The 21,007-nt window shown below is 34.8% G+C and overlaps 1 protein-coding gene across 1 annotated transcript in view; it reads right to left on the reverse strand.

Moving 5' to 3' along the window:
- Positions 1-9,380: 9,380 nt before the first annotated feature.
- ldah (lipid droplet associated hydrolase) overlaps positions 9,381-21,007 on the reverse strand; it is a 70,907-nt gene continuing 59,280 nt past the window's right edge. Inside the window, exons 6-7 of the mRNA XM_073827072.1 lie at positions 18,616-18,698; positions 9,381-10,789 (exon numbers count right to left, since the gene is read on the reverse strand). Of these exons, the coding sequence (XP_073683173.1) occupies positions 10,598-10,789; positions 18,616-18,698 (275 nt within the window). The 3' untranslated portion in view covers positions 9,381-10,597. The remainder of the gene's footprint in view (positions 10,790-18,615; positions 18,699-21,007) is intronic.

Below are 21,007 nucleotides of genomic sequence, written 5' to 3' on the forward strand. Positions count from 1 at the left end.
ACCAAGAATAATGTTTTAAAATGGGAGAATGTTGTTTTTGTAAATGCACTGTGTATGTAAGAGTGTGTATACTGTTAGATGAGGAAGTGTACATAATTCAATGTAAATTATCTGCTTTCTTGTTTTTTGATATATTGTTTATTAGTGTATGTATGAAATATATATATAAAACAAATTTAAATTTAAAAGCCTAGCCTCTTTTCAGACTTCTTCATCAGTGTTGGGGAAAGTTACTTTTAAAAGTAATGCATTACAATGCAGTAACTCCCTAAAGAAGTAACTAATTACGTTACTTAGTTACTTTTTATGGAAAGTAATGCGTTATGTCACTTTTGCGTTACTTTTTAAATCTGGGCAGGGTTTGCTTGTTTGTTTTAATATAAAAAGTTCTATTTTTGGCAAATGTAAAAGCCTTTTTACATCAAAAGCCTCAGGCTTAGAGAAAAGTAAAAATGTCAACTCTTCAGCAATAAAAAAAGGAAAACAAATTTTCTTGAGTATTTTTGCTTATTAGTATGGATGAATTAGTAAAGACATCAGTTATTAAAATGGGATTGAACATATTTAATTATTGCATGTTTGCGTTGAATTTCATTGTTTTTATTCATTTTGAGGAATACTGTATGTGTTTTTTTAGTGAGTGAGATGAATTAAAGCATGTTCACATTTATTCTAGAACTAAAAGAACTAAACATCTTACAATTTCTCTCAACATGGGGACAGGGGAGCTTTTAATCAATAAATGGGAGAAAAAGTAACTAGCGTTATTTTTTGAAAAAGTAACTTTTTATTTTCTTGTCAATTAAAAAGTAATTTGTTACTTTACTAGTTACTTGGAAAAAGTAATATTATTACGTTACTTGCGTTATTAGTATGTGTTACCCCCAACACTGTTCTTCATTGTCATTTTTTGTACAGATGATTTTATAAAAAAAAAAAAGTATTGATGGAATGAAAAAAAAAAAGCACTCTCGCACTCCCGCAGCAAATCTTCTTTCCCAGACATCCACATGAAAGTGAACCCTCGGTGACTGTCTGACTCACCCACGGTTCCGGAATCATTATTGGGTTTGTATTTTGTCTCATTTTTTTGCCAGCAAGTATTCAGGAAGTTTCCAGGTGATTCTAAATTCCATGCAACACAGGGTGAAGAGGGGGAAACGCTATTGTCCAGAGCTGGTAGGGGAGCTGTGCAGCATTGTGTGCTAAACTCCGGGAAACGTTAATGTGAGTCCTGTGGATTTTTTTTTTAAATGAATGACTTTGCGCCCTACATTGAGCACATGTCTAGAGAAGGTTATGATGCAAATGCAACTGGAAGAAATGGCTCATCACTCACTTTTATTAGAATACCTCCAATATTCAAAAAGGAGTAACTTACTTAATATGTTCTTGATGGATAGCATAACTAATCTGAATCAAGCTTGCTAATATTTCCTTTGTTGAGTCTACAGATGCAATAATCCACTATATCAAACAATTATTAGGGACAGAAAATCAGTGGCCCCTCACCAAGTCCATTTCTCAGATGGTTTTAAATGAGCACTGACCCCTAAATATTTGAACGACTGCCTGGAGTCCGTGACAAGAGGGGATACGGTTTTTCTTTAAGAGAGGAAGGATCTTTTTAAACACGCTTGTTTCTTTTTTATTGAATCATGTCGCAGTCACAATTGAGACCAAAAACGGCACTGCAGTGTCCAGACTTTGACATCGGTCCAGATGGCTTTTCCTGAGAGGCACTTTGGTCATATAAATTCTCATTCAGGTCAAGAAGTTGATAGACATTTAGAGATGGAGGAAATGATGAGGCTGACATCCAATGTTTTCTGGCCGTTTGGGACAAATATAGTCAGATTCTCAAGTACTACTGGCTGGGATTTTTAATTTAGAAATGTACCATATATTTTTTTATGTAAACATTTTTATATATAGGGATCATAGAAAATGCATGATATTTTTTATTTAGTACTGAACTGAAGCAGATATTTTGCTTTAAAGATGTTTACATATAGTCCACAAGAGAAAATAATAGTTCAAAGTATAAAAATGACCCTGTTCAAAAGTTTACATACACTTGATTTTTAATACTGTGTTGTTACCTGAATGATCCACAGCTGTGTTTTTTATTTGTTTAGTGATAGTTGTTTGCCCTGATAACTTCAGTTCAGAAAAATCCTTCAGGTTCCACAAATTATTTGGTTTTTCAGCATTTTTGTGTGTTTGAACCCTTTCCAAGAATGACAGTATGATTTTGAGATTCATTTTTTCACATTAAGGGAAACTGAGGGACTCATATGCAAATATTACAGAAGGTTCAAACACTCACTGATGCTTCAGAAGGAAACACAATGCATTAACAGCTAAGGGTTGAAAACCTTTGGAATTTGAAGATCAGGGTAAATTTTGTCTTCTGGGAAACATATAAGTTATAAATATAATATTCTGTAGCTTCTGAAAAAATATGATATTTAGGCAAAATAAGAAAAATGTACACATCTTCATTCTGTTCAAAAGTTTTCACCCCCAGCTCTTAATGTAGCAGTTTTCCTTCTGAAGCATCAGCGCTTAAACCTTCTGTAATAGTTGCATATCAGTAGTTGCAGTCCCTCAGTTGTCCTCAGTGTGAAAAGACGGATCTCAAAATCATACAGTCATTGTTGGAAAGGGTTCAAATACACAAAAATGCTGAAAGACCAAAGAATTTGTGGGACCTGAAGGATTTTTCTGAAGAACAGCAGGCACGGTTCAGGACAAACAAGAGACTCATGAACAACTATCACTAAACAAACAAACAAACAAAAAAAAACAGCTGTGGATCATTCAGGTAACAACATAGTATTAAGAATCAAGTGTATGTCAACTTTTGAATGAGGTCATTTTTATGAATTCAACTGTTATTTTCTCTTGTGGACTACATGTAAATGTCTTTTAAGTTAACTATCTTAATCAGGTGAGTACTAAATTAAAAAAGAATGTGCATTTTGTATGATCCCTCTTATTTTGGTAAAACAATTAACATTTTGCAGATTCTGCAAGGTGCATGTAAATATTTGACTTCAACTGTATATAAATCAGGGGCGTTTCCTCCAAGGAGGCTTGGGAGGCAGTGCCTCCTCAAAATATTGGATGAGAAAAAAGTTGTAGTAACAAAATAAATGCACACCAATTTTACCAAATATAACAGTAAAAAGAGAGAGTTTTAACAGGTACCTTAAAGCATGCGGTGAGTTCGGTGGGGGGTAATTGAGAATGAATGGTGGAAAGTCCATTGCAATATGATTGATTATGACTGGTTATGTTCAGCTGTGATTGGCTCATGCCATAAATCCCGCCTCTTGTGTTAGTGCACGTTATGCGTTTTCGAATAAGTCTGAATGAAGAATATAATGATGTTAATGGAAAGACTAATAAGAAAAAATAAGTAAACAGCTCACACTTACATATAACCACTTTGTTATGTCAAAATAAGACTTAATGACATGAAAACATGATATGTGGGAGTTTTTAGTGAGTAATCAGCTTGGTGTAAGTACATTTGCCTAATTTTTACTAAGCTTTAATGACTGATAATCTGAAAAAATTCAAAGATAGCTAAAAGTAAACAATCAAAAGGAATAGCTGACCATAAGTTCACACATAAAATATATTGTCTAAATTGTTACTGCCTTGAGTTATTATTTTGGAATATATGTAAAATGCTTAAAAACACTAACTTGATGAGATTCATACTTGGCTTTAATAGACATAATATTACGTAAAAATATAAAACAGAACTGTGTTTTTTTTTTATAGTGTAAGTAATGTTTATCTAGCCAAGAAAATGCTATAAATATAGTAGGATCACATCCATTTCTAACAGTTTTGTAATAGGATACATTTTCGTTTGCACTTAAACTAGAGCTGTATAATGAAATCCATGTTCTTTCCAAAACTGTAGGCATTTACTATTTTACAAAGCTTTTCCAGATCTGCGAATCCGCTTGCCAAATTTTTCACACCTGTTTCATGCGTCCCCTCTGAATGTGCGATATGCAATATGCAGCATAACATCGAACTTAATTATGAAACTAGCGCATTTACAAAATACTAAAGACTCATAAAGTAGAAACGTTCTGCGTTCTGGTTTCACGCACATGGTTATCAGCACTTTAATAAAGCTGAATGCAAAGGCAGGTCATTGCATCAAACCCAGGGTTGGCTGGACTGTCTGTTAGTGTGTTTTTCCCATTAAGATTTTCATACATTTCTGCTCATTGTATTTCACTTCGCTGCTTCCTTAAGCACATGATTGCACTGTTACACTCTTGTGTTAATGTAAATACTGCGTTTTTACTGATCTAATTCCCTTAAACCGAATCAATAGCGTTGATGGGCCACCGTGGGGGACAATTCTGGCTCTCTGTAAGTTACACAACCTGAAAAACATTTTCAATACTCCCGCGAGAGCAGGTTTGTGGGATGGGATGCACTGTTTGCTTTTCCTACACTCACTTTGTGTCATTGTAGGAGAATGTAGGACCTGAAATATATATATATATATATGGATAGGAAATGGCCACAGTATGGGTGCTGCTATAATAAGAAAAAGACTTCTTTGGAAGACAGATCTCACAACAAGACCAAATACAGTAGGCTTACGTATAGTAGAAGAGATCTATTTCGATTTTATCCCCGGATAAGAGCGTATCAGATGATGTTAAGTTGGTACAAAAATTGAGAGAGAGAGAGGAACAAAGAGCAACTATTGCCATGTCAAAACAAAACATAACAAAGACCAGGGGAAAAGCAAATGATCTATTGCAGATGATATTTGGCAGGAAAATACCAGAATATCTCTGGAACGATTCTTCATCACCACAAGAGAACCCAAACCACTCTGGAGACGTAAAACAGTAAAGCTTGTTTGCTTTGCCACAATTCAATCCACCCGGGCAGGATTACTCCATTTCCTTCTATGAACTAGCCCTGCCTCCTGGTTTAAATCAAGGATAAGCAAATTAAGGGGCTTTGTCATTCTTTTTGAGAAGCCTGGAAAGGAAGATTAAAGAGACCTGGGCTTACACGGAGAGAGCAGGGGAAACGGATCAGCTGGAAATATTTATTCTCCTTTTGCTGAGCCGCTCGGCAACAAGATGCACCAATCGCTGTGGGAGCGGTCCACCTACAGGACGTCCTGGAAGTGAAGAAGACTTCAAACCAACTAAACTAGCTGGTGTGGAAGGGCTACGTGGAGATGCTTGTTGAGGATCTGTGAGGGGTTGTACCAAAGCCTGTTCCACATTTCTAAAGGAACGGATAACCAAAAATGAAAATTCTGTTAACATTTGTGACCCTGTACCACAAAACCATCATAAGGGTCCATTTTTTTTAAATTAAGATTATATATTACCTGAAAGCTTTCCATCTGTATGGTTTGTTAGGAGAGGACAATATTCGGTTGAGATACAACTATCTGAAAGGTATCTGAGGGTGCAAAAAAATCTAAATATTAAGAAAATCACTTTTGAAGTTGTCCAAATTAAGTTTTTACACTGCAAAATATGCTTTTCTTACTTAGATTTTTTTGTCTTGTTTCCAGCCAAAATATCTAAAAATGCTTGAATCAGAAAGGATTTTCTAGACAAGTAAAAAGTATCGTCTTGTTTTTAGCAAAAACAATTCAAAATTAGGGGAGCTTTTGCCTAAAACAAGCAAAATAATCTAGTTGTCTGTTTGAAAAAAGAAGAAGATTTTTTTCTTACCCCATTGGCAGATTATTTTGCTTGTTTTAAGCAAAAACTCACTTCATTTTGACTTGTTTTTACTAAAAACAAGACAATTTTACTTCTCCATCGTAAATAAATCACCATCTGAATGTGAGTTTTATTACTGAGGTGCCATGTAAATTTATTTTTACAGATGTCCACAAAGACAATTACTGTCCAAATAGGATAAATCACAATAAATCATTACTTTTTGATATGCCAAGTTAAAAGTTCCAGCAAAAAGAAATCCTGCCTTCTTTTCAGTCACCAATGCAGCGCCTCTGTGTTTGGATCTTATTTTTAAATGTAAAAATTCATCTCTGTAAACAGACCCTAAAAGTTTTACAAAAGCGGTCCAAGTGACTCATGCACTATATTCTAAATCTTTCGAAGCAGACTGTTATTTACTCATGTCAATGAGCAGTTAATCGTTTCAACAAGGTTGAAACAATGGGTTGAACTTGAGGACCCGAGGATCTGATTTGTAAACAAGTCGTTCAGACTGGTTTCAAATGATTTGTTGAAAAGATCTGACTCGAAAGAATGATTCGTTCAGGAATTGGACATCACCACTTGTCTCAGGAATGCGACGGGAAAAGTGGTGAATCTCACGCTTTTTAAATGATCTAAATGACACTCATATGTAGATTCATACTCACCACTTTATAATACTTCTATGTTGTTTGGAGCTTGACAGTCCCAGCTCTTGTTCGTTTTCATTATATAGTACAATTTGGAAATGAGACCAGGATGTGTCCCAAAAAAAATTGGAACGGTAAGTAAATGATGACAGAATATTCATTTTTGGGCGAGCTGTTCAAGGTCAGGCATATCAGATCAAGTCACTTTGAGCACCAGAGTAAAATATGAGAGTTTTGATGTTTCACTACATTGACTGAGGTGGTTAGAAGACTGAATAATATTACTAGTCCCTGGGCTGTTGAGGTAAACTGTCAAAATATTTCACTTGGTAACCCCCAGGAAAAACCATGCAAGCAGAGAACAAACCTATAGCCGGGTTTTCTTATAAGGGGTCCGCTTTGGCTTCTCCATTCACCATAAAGCAAACTCCTGGGAGGTGTCAAGAGCCAAGTTGGGGCCTAAAGAATCCAAATAGATCTCAAACTAAAAGAATAGCAGCTTTACAGGTAAAACACTATTCCAGAGTCCTGCTGATGCTGTCTGGAAAATAAAAATGATACACGTTGTGGTCCATTCACATGGAGAAATATGCATAATTTTACAGCTTTAAATGAGGGTTAGTCTGAGCTTCATTAAAATTCATAATTTTGTGGTTATAAGGTTCCAGGTCATTGCTGACAGGACCGTATTTGACCCATGCTAGTACAGGCATTTCCTGCCATAATAATACAATTTCTCAGACAGAATTTGAATCATGTGCAACATGTTCTAAGTGTAAAACACTGCACTAAAAATCCCAAAAAAGATCAGACGAGAGTGATATGCAATGCTAAAACAATATTAAACAAACTCTGTTGAAAAAGTTAAGTATGTTTTGAAACATGGCAGCTGGTTTAAACTAGTTTAAGATGGTCCTTAAGAAAATATGTTTATATGTGCATATAAATGGATTTGTATGGTGACCCCGAGTTTGAACTTCCAAAATGCAGTTTAAATGCAGCTTTAAAGGGCTCTAAACACACAGCCAAGGAAGAAGGGTCTTATTTTCTAAAAAAAAAAAGACAATTTATATACTTTTTAATCTCAAATGCTTGTCTTGTCTAGCTCTGTGTGAACTGTGTATTCCTGTTTATGTCAAAAAACTCACATCTCATTTCCAACTTCAAAACCGTCCTACATCGCTGCATAAGTACCGACCCAGTGTTTGCAAAGTGAACATACAAAGAAGGTCAAACGCTGTCAAATGTAGGATGGTTTTGAAGTAAGAGGGGAAAAAAATGAGGTGGGAGTTTTTCGACATACCCTAACTGTCATAAACAGGAATACACACAGTTTATGCAGAGCTAGATGAGTGTTTATGGTTAAAAAGTACATAAATTCTACTCTTTTTTGAAAGGGGTCATCGGATGCCCATTTTCCACAAGTTCATATGATGCGTTAGGGTCTTAATGAAAAGTTTATAATATACTTTGGTTAAAAATTTTCAATAGTAGTGTAAAAAAACTTTTACCTTGTCAAAATCAGCTTTGCAAAATATCAACTCATTTTACTGCCTGCTCCTTTAAATGCAAATGAGCTTTGCTCGCCCCGCCCTTCTCTGATGTGAGCATTTAGCCGCGAAACTTGCCAACAAGCACATTATTAAGAAAGGCTATTTGCAAAGATGTATCGAAAACCCCTATACTCACTTCTGCTGTGGGTGAAGCTGCATCAGGAATGATTTGCACGAACATAGGCGCATATGTAGATCGGGATCGGCGCTTTCCTTTCAAAACGAAAGTAACGTTAATCTTCTGCATCTTCATTGGCTCAGATGTCGGGAGTAAATGACGACTGCTATGTTCATTATTACATCCAACAACAGAACACCTCAATCGGAGACATTCTTGTCTTCACCTGCACCTGAGTCACACAATGGTGATCGGAGTCGGACTGTTTCAGCTCGGTGAGGGCGGGTCTAAGGTAAGGTGCTCAAGTCAATCAACTATCGTGGGAGTGGCCTCTGTCTGTGTGATGTCACACCAACAAGAACTTGAGAATGACCTGATTTTAAAAAGGGGATATTACTTTTAAAGATGAAAAAATACCACTGGGTGTATTTTTATCATTGTAGGGTGGCTGTGTACACAAACTGCCAACACACATTAATGTTCAAACAACATGTACAAGTGAGTTTTGCATCCGATGACCCCTTTAATATAACCAAACATTTTGCTAGATAAGACCTTTCTTACTTGGGTGGAATTGCTTAGAGCCATTTGAAGCTGCATTTAAACTGTATTTTGGAAGTTCAAACTCGGGGGCACCATACAAGTCCACTATATGAAGAGAAATCCTGAAATGTTTCCCCCCCAAAAACATTTTTTTTTACGACTGAAGAAAGAAAGACATGAACATCTTGGATGAAGAGGGGGTGAGTAAATTATCTGTAAATTTTTGATCTGGAAGTGAACTACTCCTTTAAATCAGCTGCAATGCTTCAAATCATATCTAACCAGAATATGCTGCACTGTAAAAAATTTGCTGTAGTTCTGCAGCTGGTTGCCAGTAACTTACTGTAGATTTTTGATTTATGTTATTTACTGGCAACAGTTTGTTCAAAGTTAAATGAACATTAAACATTAACAAGTCTTTGTCTTTACAGAATAAAACTATAAAATAACAACCTACTGCAAAGCATTCTGGGAACCAGAAACCTTCATGAACCTTTTTCTGTTTTTTTCCTTCAGATTTTGGTTCCCAGAATGCTTTGCATGAGGCTGTTATTTTAGTTTTATTCTGTAAAGATAAAGACTTGTTAATGTTTAATGTTCATTTAACTTTGAACAAACTGTTGCCAGTAAATAACATAAATTAAAATCTACAGTAAATTACTGGCAACCAGCTGCCAGTAATACTGTAATTTCTACAGATTTTGTTTACAGTGTGGTTTTCACAACAAGGAAAACATTCCTCCTTAAATGCTGAATATTCAAAATATTTTATACATGATAATCAACATTGTAATTTAATTATGTTAAATGTAAATAGAGCTATACATAGAAATACAAATGTTACATTCAAATTTACAAAAGATGTTAAAATTGGACATGCATATCTTTTAACCAGTGTTTATTGATTTAATTGCAAATGTTTTTATTAACAATATGAATATTGATTGAGTACAGTCTAAATCTTACGATCCTTTAAAACGTTCATTTTTGGCAACTTCTTGTCTTTGTTCACCATTTTAATTAAGTCGCTCTGTCTGTAGTTTGTAATATGCATTTTTTTTTTAAACCTTCTCTTATTGAATAATAATGTTAAATGATTTAAATTATAAAAATACATTTCCCATCAAAAGGACAATATCTTCTTGCCAGGCCATTGTCATATTTGTGACCCTGACCACAAAACCAGTCTTAAAAAGCACTGGTGTATTTGTAGCAATAGCCAAAAATACATTGTATGGGTCAAATTATAGATTTTTTGTCAAAAATCATTAGGATACTAAGTAAAGATCATGTTCCATGAAGGTATTTTTTAAATTTCCTACCATAAATATATCAAAACTTAATTTTTAATTAGTAATATGCATTGCTAAGAACATCTTTTGGACAACTTTAAAAGCAATTTTCTCAGATTTTTTTTTTTGCACCTTCAGATTCCAAATTTTCAAATAGTTGTAACTCGGTCAAATATTAGAAAAAGCTTATTTATTCAGCTTTCAGATGAACAATGACCCATATGACTGGTTTTGTGGTCCAGGGTCATATACATAATTTTGTTCATATGTGAACTGGTTAAGTTAAGTTTAAAAAATTAAAACGCTCCATTAAAATAAATAGTTAATTTACATATGTTCTGCTCTACAGCCCACTGTACATTTGTGTGTTTAGTAATCATTCATGCAAACAACAACAATAAATAGACAATTAATGTCCACTTGACAGCAGACCAAGAAATTCTTGACTCTTGAATTGTACTTCTGCATAGCTAAGAACAAAATACATTACTTACACATATAAGAGAATCAAAATGCTAATGATTGTTACATATTTTTAAGTTCATGAATATTTCAATACATCAGTCATACACCACCATGTGACCGTGAAGTGTTTAAGTGACAAGCTTGATACTTTGCCATGAAAATATGTCCTAAAATATTGGTCGCATTAAAAAAACTCAGAATATTTGGCTGTTAAGGTGGAATAAAATGTATCTGGTAATCAGAGCGTCCTCAAGTCATCAAAGATCCACTCTGCCGTCATCTTAGCCATTTCCTCCCCTGCATCCAGGACAAATGCATGGCGGATGCCCCTCTCGCACAGACGAATGTCCCCTTCAGGAAAATCTTTTCTGATATCATGGTAATACTGCACAGGGCACCAGTGGTCCGTAGCTCCATAGTAAAAAATAAGCTGACAGAGGAAAACAAAACCAGCAGAGCCGAATAAGACAAGAACATGATTTAAGTTTGATTTAGGGTTCAAATACACAAAAATACTGAAAAACCAAAGAATTTGAGGGACCTGAAGGATTTTCTGAAGAACAGCAGGCGGTTTAACTTTTCGGGACAAACAAGGGACTCATGAACAACTATCACTAAACAAAAAACCACAGCTGTAGATCATTCAGGTAACAACACAGTATGTAAACTTTTGAATGGGGTTGTTTAAAAAAAATCAACTATTATTTTCTGTATGTAAACATGTTTTATGTGAAATATCTTATTCAGGTCAGTACTAAATAAAAAATAACATGCATTTTGTATGATCCCTGTTATTTTGGTAAAATAATTAACATTTCTCAGATTCTGCAGGGTGTATGTAAACTTTTGACTTCAACTGTATACATGTATTTTAAGTCATTTTAAAGGCTATCGTTCGGCATAGTAAAAAATAAGATGACAGAGGAAAATAAAATCAGCAGAGCCGAATAAGTCATGAACATGATTTAAGTTTGTTCTCATACTGTATGTGGGATTCACCACTATGACCATGTATCATAAGGAGAGCAGAACTAAAACAATAAACACATCATAAGGCTTTTCTGACAGTCATTTTAGCGAGAGCTAGTACCTGTATGTCACTGCCAGATAAAAACCTCATCTTTCATTTTAAAGGCACAATCTGTGATGTTAGAATAACAAAAGTAGCAGGCCTCCCATTTGATTTAAATAGGAACATGGACCACCACTGGAGTCTGTAGTGTGCTTCATATTCCTCAGCACACCTCAAGATGTCAGAAATAACTAGGGCTGTCACGATTCCTCGATTCAATTAGAGTACTTGACTGCAATTTGCCTGTGTTAAGTAACTGGAAAAATGCTGGAATTGGCGCATTTCACAGATGAAAATCCACGAAACGCATTAGATTGCTTTACAAGGTTGCATGATATATTAAACCCATTTAAAATCATAATGAAACATAATGCTATTTTGAATTCACAAATGGTATGATTCAATTAAACTAAATATATGTGATGCAGGATGCATGTGCGTGGTTTATGTACAAGTTAGAGCGGCACTGTTCACAGTAAATGGTGCTCCGCACAAACTGTTATCATTTATGTTTGTGGAAAGTATCAAACTCTATTATAACGTTCATCTGGGAATGCAATTTGTGCAATTTCATCAGATTTGTAAGGTAAATCATTTATAAAACTATGCGAACACAGGAGAATACATGCTGTTTAGTATGATTTCAAAAAGTTTAATTAAAAGCATTTTTGTGGTAAAGACAAAGAAAATGCCAAATATTAATAGTTAAGTGGACATTTTAATTAAATGTTGTTCAATCAATTTTAAACAAGGATTAGATCGTGCAGTAAAGCGTAAAAACAATCATCAGGCCATTGGCACCCTCTGCAGTCATTTGTTATAATGCATCATTTACATTAGTTCTATTGTTTATAATACTGTTACTGTACCTGAATGATTCACAGTTGTTGTTGTTTGGTGATTCACGAGTCCCTCATTTGTCCTGAACAGTTAAACTGCCAGCTGTTCTTCAGATAAAAAACCTTTAGGTCATACAAATTCTTTGTTTAGTTTTTTTCAACCAGGGGTGAAAACTTTTTAAATTTGAAGATCAGGGTAATTTTAACTTATTCCATCTTCTGTAGCTTCTAAAGGGCAGTACTAAATGAAAAAAAATATATATATATATATATTTAGGCAAAATAAGAAAAAAAATAATCTTAATTCCATTCAAAAGTTTTCACCCCCAGCTCTTAGTGCATAGTTTTTTCTTTCTGGAGAATCAGTGAGTGTTTGAACCTTCTGTAATAGTTGCATATGAGTCCCTCAATTGTCCTCAGTGTGAAAAGATGGATCTCAAAATCATACAGTCATTGCTGGAAAAGGTTCAAATACACAAAAATGCTGAAAAACCAAAGAATTTGTGGGACCTGAAGGATTTTTCTAAAGAACAGTGGGCAGTTTAACTGTTTTTATCAATTCAACTATTATTTTCTCTTGTGGGCTATATGTAAACATCTTTTATATGAAATATCTTATTCAGGTCAGTACTAAATAAAAACAACATGCGTTTTGTATAATCCCTGATATTTTGGTAAAATAATGAACACTTTACAGATTCTGCAGGGTGTATGTAAACTTTTGACTTCAACTGTATATATGCATTGTAAGTCATTTTAAAGGCTATCATTTGGTTAAGTCTATTTCTATTACCACAAAATAAAGATAAAAAGATGCAATTACTTGATTAATCATTAGAATAATTGACCAATTACTTGTACTACGAAAATAATCATTAGTGACAGCCCTAACTAGAAGTACCAAATTACGAATGACATGTCATTATTTGTAGCTCTAAAACTCTTTTCTTTTCTTTTTTGTGTGAAAAAGAATTTAAACTAGGAATGAACAAATTACATTATACACTAATTGCAAATAATTATTGCATAAATCAATATTAGTTGTTATAAGCCCCAATATAAAACATAATTTGTGTAACTTAAAAGGTAAACAATAGATAAAAATAAAATGCATTTTAAATTGATTTTAAAATTATTTGAGTTATTATATCATTAATTGTACTAATTAAGGCAATAAATTGCCAGTTCTAGTCAAAAAAAAAAAATCTTTGGCGTATAAAATTCCTCATGTGCTGTAAATCTGTAAAGCAGAATAACTTAATAAATCATATAGAAAGTCTTTAACAAAGGCGAGGCACACTGAGAACTTCACAGAGGATCCAAATGGGAAAACAATCAAGATTGTGTTTCAATAAAACAAAATTTAAGAAAGATTGACATTAAATCCACTACGTCCACCACGTCCCCTCGGACACCGGCGTGGACACTTGAAGGGTATTTCCTTCAGTCGGGCTGCCGTAACCTCGGCTGAGCCATGCCAATAACATCAATGCGAAAGGAAAAACCACCCGTGCAGATTTCTAAAGGCTATTTATTGGTGAGACCTCGAGAGCCGTACACAATAGAAAGATCAAATTCTCTTGTCAACTGCTTTGCATGATTTCTCTGACAAACTGCATAATGTTTGGCCTTTGCCGACTGTACCAGTTAATCGTGATGGGTTCTACATCTGTCGGCCTGATCGATTTCACCACAGCCCATAAATCTAATAGAGGAGTCAGATGCATGTGGTTTAAGGCTGAGAGGGGTTTAAACATATGACCTCCTGTCTTCACCTTCAGCTTTTTCGGAAGAAAATTATTCTAGCATCGCTATTGGCAAGCTAGACGGACTGCGAAGCCGATACCAAAAAACGCCACATACTCTGACACAATACAGACAATGGTTGTCAGAGAAATGCAAGGAAAAGAAGAGCTTCCTTCCTAAATGGAATTACGGGTGGGATGCACAGATAAAACCGGAAAAAATTCAATCGGTTTCCAGGCTCAAGGGGCTTTCTGAAGCTTCGACAAGGAATTTCTGAGTCGAGGTGCTATGTGTAACATAAGACGCAGGTCTCGAGTATGTGCCTCTTAAGAGCAGTGAAGATATCACCTGTTTAACTGATGACAGATACAGACCATCAGCAGCCCGTCCTCCTCCCTCTGCATGTGTACGCAGTCTCTGCTTTGCATCACACCACAGTACTGAAAGGTACACATGGTTCTTCCGCCCATGCGTCCGTTGAGAAAACGGAAGGGTGGGCTGGAGGAACGTGCTTTGAGATCTGATACTGTTTGATTGGTTATCAGCTCTCTGAGGGTGAGACAGCGTGGGCTTCATCTATGTCTAACATGTTCAGGGGCTTCCAGAATCGCTGATCAGTGCCTTTTATATGTAGGAAATTAAGGAAAGCTGTGTCATCTCATTGTTTGAGTAAAAACAAATACCCATGCATGGGGCACAACGCTGTTGGCAAGTTACTTCTGTGAATAGTTGAATTTACTACAGTCATCTAGTTATGAAAAATTGGCAAATAATGAACAAAAACATGTACTTTAAAGAGTTAAAAATGAAAATTAGGTCATTAATTGGTGCAGCTGATGTACAAAGTCCATCTCTCATCGTCTGTATTTTCTGGTTTGAATAAGTAGGCTGGACAAAAATTGCAAGTCATCCTCTTTGTTGAAATCTTCAGACCTGTTTTCGAAGACTGTTTTATGTACAGCGTGCATCTTCCTCTGCTTGTAAAAAAGTAAATACACGCTGAGCACTGACACAGAAAAGAATAAATTGTTGAATAAGGTCGTTATTTTTATTTTCTTTGTGCACTAAAAGTATTCTGGTCAAATGGACTATTTTAATGATGTCCTTACTACCTTTCTGGGTCTTGAACGTATCAATTGCGTTGCTGTCTATGCAGGGTCAAAAATCTCTCGGATTTCATCAAAAATATCTTAAATGTCTAACGGGTTTGGAACGACATGAGGGTGAGTAATTAGGGTGAACTAATAAATTAAAAAACAGAAATTTGTAACAATTACAGTTAATGAGATATGTAATTTTAGGTATTTTTAATCAATAACAACAGTCAACATTGGCAATACATCAGTCATTATTCCATATTTAATTGTTAATTCCACTATTTGTAAATTTAGATTACCGTTGCAGTCATGAAACTTCCACTTAAAGTTAATCCTTAAAAACAGTAACAGTTTAACACTTAAATGTGATCTTTAGCAAATCTAAAAATATTTATATATATTTTCATACTCTACATCAGTGGTTCCCAACCAGGGGGCCTCAGTGATCCTCCAGGGGGGGCCGCGAGATATCTTAAAATTAATTTAAATATTATTATATAATTGTTTCATTTCATTATATCATAGCTAAATAAAAAATATTATTTCCAAATTTGCCATTCAATAATGAAACTCGCGTCTTTACTGGCAACACGATTCGCCTCGAGCGCGCTCTGCGCATCCGCCAAAATTACTATTGTAAGTAGAAATTTAGCAGACAAATATTCACATCGTTTTAAAACAGGTTTAGCGGGAGCTATAAGCAGCAGGGCTATTGTGTTTTCCAGTCGGGCTACCAAAATGTTTGACCGGCCTGCCCGACGGGCTATCGTAAAGTAGAGTGCTCCTGCATGTCCTTAAAGACTCATCAATTTAGTTGTATCAAATGTAAGGCCATACGTTTTAAATTTGTTAAATAGTTTAAGAAAAGACTTAATTATAATTTTAAAATTCTTATAGTTGGGGACGGAAAGACGAGAATCGCGATAGGGCTGGATAAAACTTCAAAAGGCAATGATGTCATTGAATAAATAAAAAAGTCAAAATGCGTCACGGATGTCTTTATATGACTGTATCTGAAGGGAAACGACTGTCCTCAGAAACGTGTCGTCATCATTTTCATTTCATGCCTGATAAAACAGCGTTAATGCTGCTTTGTGTACAGCCGTTACTAGGGAAACCGTAATATTTCAGCCATGATTTCAGCGCTCCTAAAGCGCCACCTTGTGGCAGAGAATTAATTTTTATTTCCAATACATTTTTTCAGCTGTTTATAGTCAAATTATTGCAATTATTGACCCATGTAGTTATCCAGCAAACAGAGTTGAAAATGTGAAAAGGTAATGTGCGTTCTAAAAATCTAAACAATTAAGACAGTAATATTTATTTAAATAAATAAATATATTTTTAAATAAATTTAAAGGCGGTATAAAGGCTGAAATGCCATTGTATAAGATATTTTGTTTTTGTGTGAACCTGTAACTGAATGATAAATCATGTCATTTTATGGCTTAATATTCTACCGTACATTGTCCAACCCCACTCATACTGTGTTCATTTTACTTGTCTAAAAAAGGATCATAATTGCCTTAAATTGATATTTAAAATTTTTGCAGATACACGAAATAGTGAAATAAAATTTCTTCCTTGATATTTGTTTATATTTGAGTATTAAAAACATTTTTGATTGACATTTAGACTCCTATTTGATTTTCAATATTTAAAAAAAAACATTAAAAAAAGCTTTTTTATTTGGACTAGTTAAATTAATTTTCAGGCTACCAAAACCTTAAGAGTACCTGTCCGAAGGGCTTCCAGAGATTTTGAATAAATAAAAAGGTTTTTGGTTAACAAAAAGAAAAGTTTAAAAATAAATACTGTTTATACCCAAAGTACAGTATAAGAGGACAAGTCAGGCATAATTTAAATTTAAATTGAGCTAAATTTACTTGTAGCATTTAAATAATTGTTTTTAATTTAGTCTATTTATTCAGACAAAATAGTATTAATGGCCATTTATTAGCTACAAAATATTAGAATTTTCAGATGATTTTAATATCAGTGAATCCCTACTTAATACTAATATCTATTTTGTATGGCTTAATATAACGTAAATGATGTATCTTACCAAAATAACCCATGAAAGATTTACGTTATTATATAGGATATAAAATAGTATATAAAATCCACGTCATTTTATATATAATTTGGAATTTAGGGGCGCTATTATTTCGATGATGTGAAATGGTTGCACTCTGTGAGTTACTGGCACTACCTGTTGCTATTTTTACCACAACGTAATTTGAAAAATATCATACTAATATGATACCACACTGTGCGGCTTTTGGTTGTAATTTTCAGTCAAAGAGCAACAAGAGAAGTGATGCTTTCATAGTGATAAGAAGAGAAGAAAAGAATGGGAAGATGCCTGTGGATGAATTTGTTCTTTCCACTTTAGCCCTGATGCCTTTGAGGCTTTAGTAGACCACAGCTACTAAAAGAGTTCACAGTTAGTGATGAATATAAGCACTGGCTTAAACCAAATTCTGTACCATCAATTTTTCCCCACAAGGACTCTAAACACCATCGGATATCAAGTGAAATTCACGCTGAGAAACTCCTTCAGTGGCTGCGGCATCATGACAAGCATCGGCATGTTTACATCCTGCCAGGATGGCATCTAGCGTTTCTTGTCTCTGCCATTTCTAAGCTCTTTTAGTAGCTGTGGTCTACTAAAAGCCTCAAAGGCATCAGGGCTAAAGTGGAGAGAACAAATACGCTGGTCTTTAGGAAGTTTTATTCGTCCACAGGCATCTTCTCATTTTTTTCTCCTCTTCTTATTGCTAGGAAAGCAGTGAAGACATTGCTTCTCTTGCTGCACTTTTTGACTGAAAATTACAACCAAAAGCCACACAATGTGGCATCATATCAGTATTTTATTTTCCAAGTTGTGTTACAGTAAAAATAGCAACAGGTAGCACCAGTAGCTCACTGAGTGCAACCATTTCACCTCATCAAAAAAACTTAGCACCCCGCATAGTCCAAAATATGTATAAAACGATGTGGATTTTTTAAATAATGTAAATCTTTAATGGGTTTTCTACTACATATTTTAGTAAGAGACATCATTTATTTTATATTAAACCATACAAGTCTTAATACCTGGGGTTCCCTTTAAATATAAAGCCTATTTTAATGTATTTCAACTTCAAGAAGTGACACTGGATGTGTACATTATCTTTAATTAATAAGGAGATGACCCTTTTTTTGCCTTTGTGATAGACTAATGCAACATCTCATGTAATCCACTGTAGGTTACAGATGTTCTTGTATAAGACACAAATCAGTTCAAAACTGTTTGGAGTTTGTTTAAAGTCAATGAATAAATTCTGACGACTTTTTAAACACTGTTCCCTTCTTCCTACGTGAAGAAAACAGTTAGTGAAATCACTTAAAAGTCATCTTAATAATATTAATATAATTGATAGTTATTCTAAACAAAGGCTAATTTAAAGGGGTGTTTACGTCACTCATATCTGCTGTTTAAATGTTGTGTAATCATTACCTTGCTGAGGTGTTGACGTATGGTGGCGTTGTCTCTTTCTACAACCAGTCTCATTTCTTGGCCTCCCATGTACATACCGTTGGCTGTAGAGACAGAGAGACAACAACAGAGACAGACACGTGGATTAGCATGTTACAAAATTGTAATAAATCAGGCAGCGCAAACACAACTTAGTAAACATTTGCGTAACACATCAGCCTCTGCGGGTTTACTAAACACGAAGAGTATCAAAACTAAACACACATCCAGAAACGCTGCCACAACCTCAAAGGCCAGCGCTCATACAAACACGGAAACAGCAACCAGATCATGAGGATTACATCTGTTCCCGTTCACATTTACTGGATGTACACTCCTACTAACAGTTTAATGGTGCGCAATGATGTCATTGTTTTCAGGTTTAGATTCTGTGTGCTGAAATGATTTGTGAATATTTCATACAGCGTGTCCCTGGTTTATTAAAACATTAGGTGTGGGATACTCATTAGTGATGTATTTTTTCCATTTTGACATGCAAGCAGGAATTAAGGACATTAAAATTTTAGCTTAATCAAACTGTTCAAGTTTCTGTCACGATTTATAATAGTTGAAACACAGTCGAAGTCAAAAGTTTACATACACTTTGCAGAATCTGCAAAATGTTAATTATTTTAGCAAAATAAAAGGGATCATACAAAATGCATGTTATTTTTTATTTAGTAATGATCTGAAGAAGATATTTCACATAAAAGATGTTTACATATAGTCCACAAGAGAAAATAACAGTTGAATTAATAAAGAAATACCCTGTTCAAAAGTTTACATACTTTTTTGGGGGGGGGGTTTAGTGATAGTTGTTCATGGGTCCCTTGTTAGTCCTGAACAGAAAACTCCTTCAGGTTCCACAGATTCTTTGGTTTTCCAGCATTTTTGTGTATTTGAACCCTTTCCAACAATGACTGTATGGTTTTGAGATCCATCTTTTTACACTGAGGACAACTGATGGACTCATATGCAACTATTACAGAAGGTCCAAACACTCACTGATGCTTCAGAAGAAAAAAAAACGATACATTAAGAGCTGGGGGTGAAAACTTTTGAACAGAATAAGGATGTGTAAATTTTTCTTTATTTTTCCTAAATATCATATTTTTTTCATTAAGTACTGTCCATCAGAAACTACAGAAGATACTTGTTCCCCAGGAGACAAAATAACAAATTTATCCTGATCTAAATTGTAAAAGTTTTCACCCTACGCTTTTAATGCATTTTTTTCTGTATTTGAAAAGATCTGAAAGATATTACTTTGTTTTTTTGTTTTGTAATCAGCAGAGCTACTGTCATGCTGCTAAAAATGGAAGTTAAATTAATAGCATTCCTACTTTTAGTTAGTTAAATAAAACTACTCCCCACCCAATAGTCTGAACATTACAGGATTTTCATACACACACGCATATTCCTACACAAAATCTTAAGATTCATGAGCAAATACAAGCAGGTTGACCTTGATGACCTTGGCAGCTATTCAGAGAGACTGATCCTAATCTCGTGCAGACTAAACGTTTGGCCAAGAGATGTGTTAATATCCTTTCTCATCAGGACATTCCTCACAGTGATGATAATAGAGGAAGTGCATACATGTGTATATGTGTGTGTGTGTGTGTGTGTGTGTGTGTGTGTGTGTGTGTGTGTGTGTGTGTGCGTGGGTACATGAAGAAAGCATGTGTGTGTTGTGTGTGTAAGGAAAAACTCCTCAAATGACTTGCTTCCACTGAGTGAAGAGGAAGTGTGGGTATGATCACACATCCGCAAGGCTCTAACGCTATAATATTAATCACGGCCCGTGTACTATATCATCCAGCACTGTTAACACATTTCACAAGACTGAGAGCTACATACTAAAAAGGGGGGGAAAGCAGAGTAATCAATTTTTATCCTTTTCTCAAAGCATGGAAAAAAAATGTCTCAAATAATTTAAAGTTACGCCATGTTTCATTAGTAAGTTCATTCTTAATGTTTGCTCCTTCAGACTGGTTGAATTCAGCGCTATATTTTACAGAGGAAATGATTTTTGAAAATGGGGAAAACTGAATGAAAGCCTTCTGTGCAGAAAACTAAGGGGTTTTCCACATTTCATTAAATACTAGGTCTGAATCCCTACTAAACAGTGTGCAAAGATATAGTGCATTAAATGACTTAAGTCGAAATCCAAAGTATTCATAAAAGAATGAAAATAACCAGATCACTGCTTGCCCATGAGGCCATGGAAATGCTGAACAGTGACACAACTGATGTCGTAGGTCACATACATGCACAAAGAACAGGCTTTATTAAAGGGATAGTTCACTCAAAAATGAAAATTACCCCATGATTTAGTCACCCTCAAGTCAACCTAGGTATAAATGACTTTTTC

This window comes from Garra rufa, chromosome 21 (assembly GCF_049309525.1).
Source record: "Garra rufa chromosome 21, GarRuf1.0, whole genome shotgun sequence".
Lineage (NCBI taxonomy): Eukaryota > Metazoa > Chordata > Actinopteri > Cypriniformes > Cyprinidae > Garra > Garra rufa.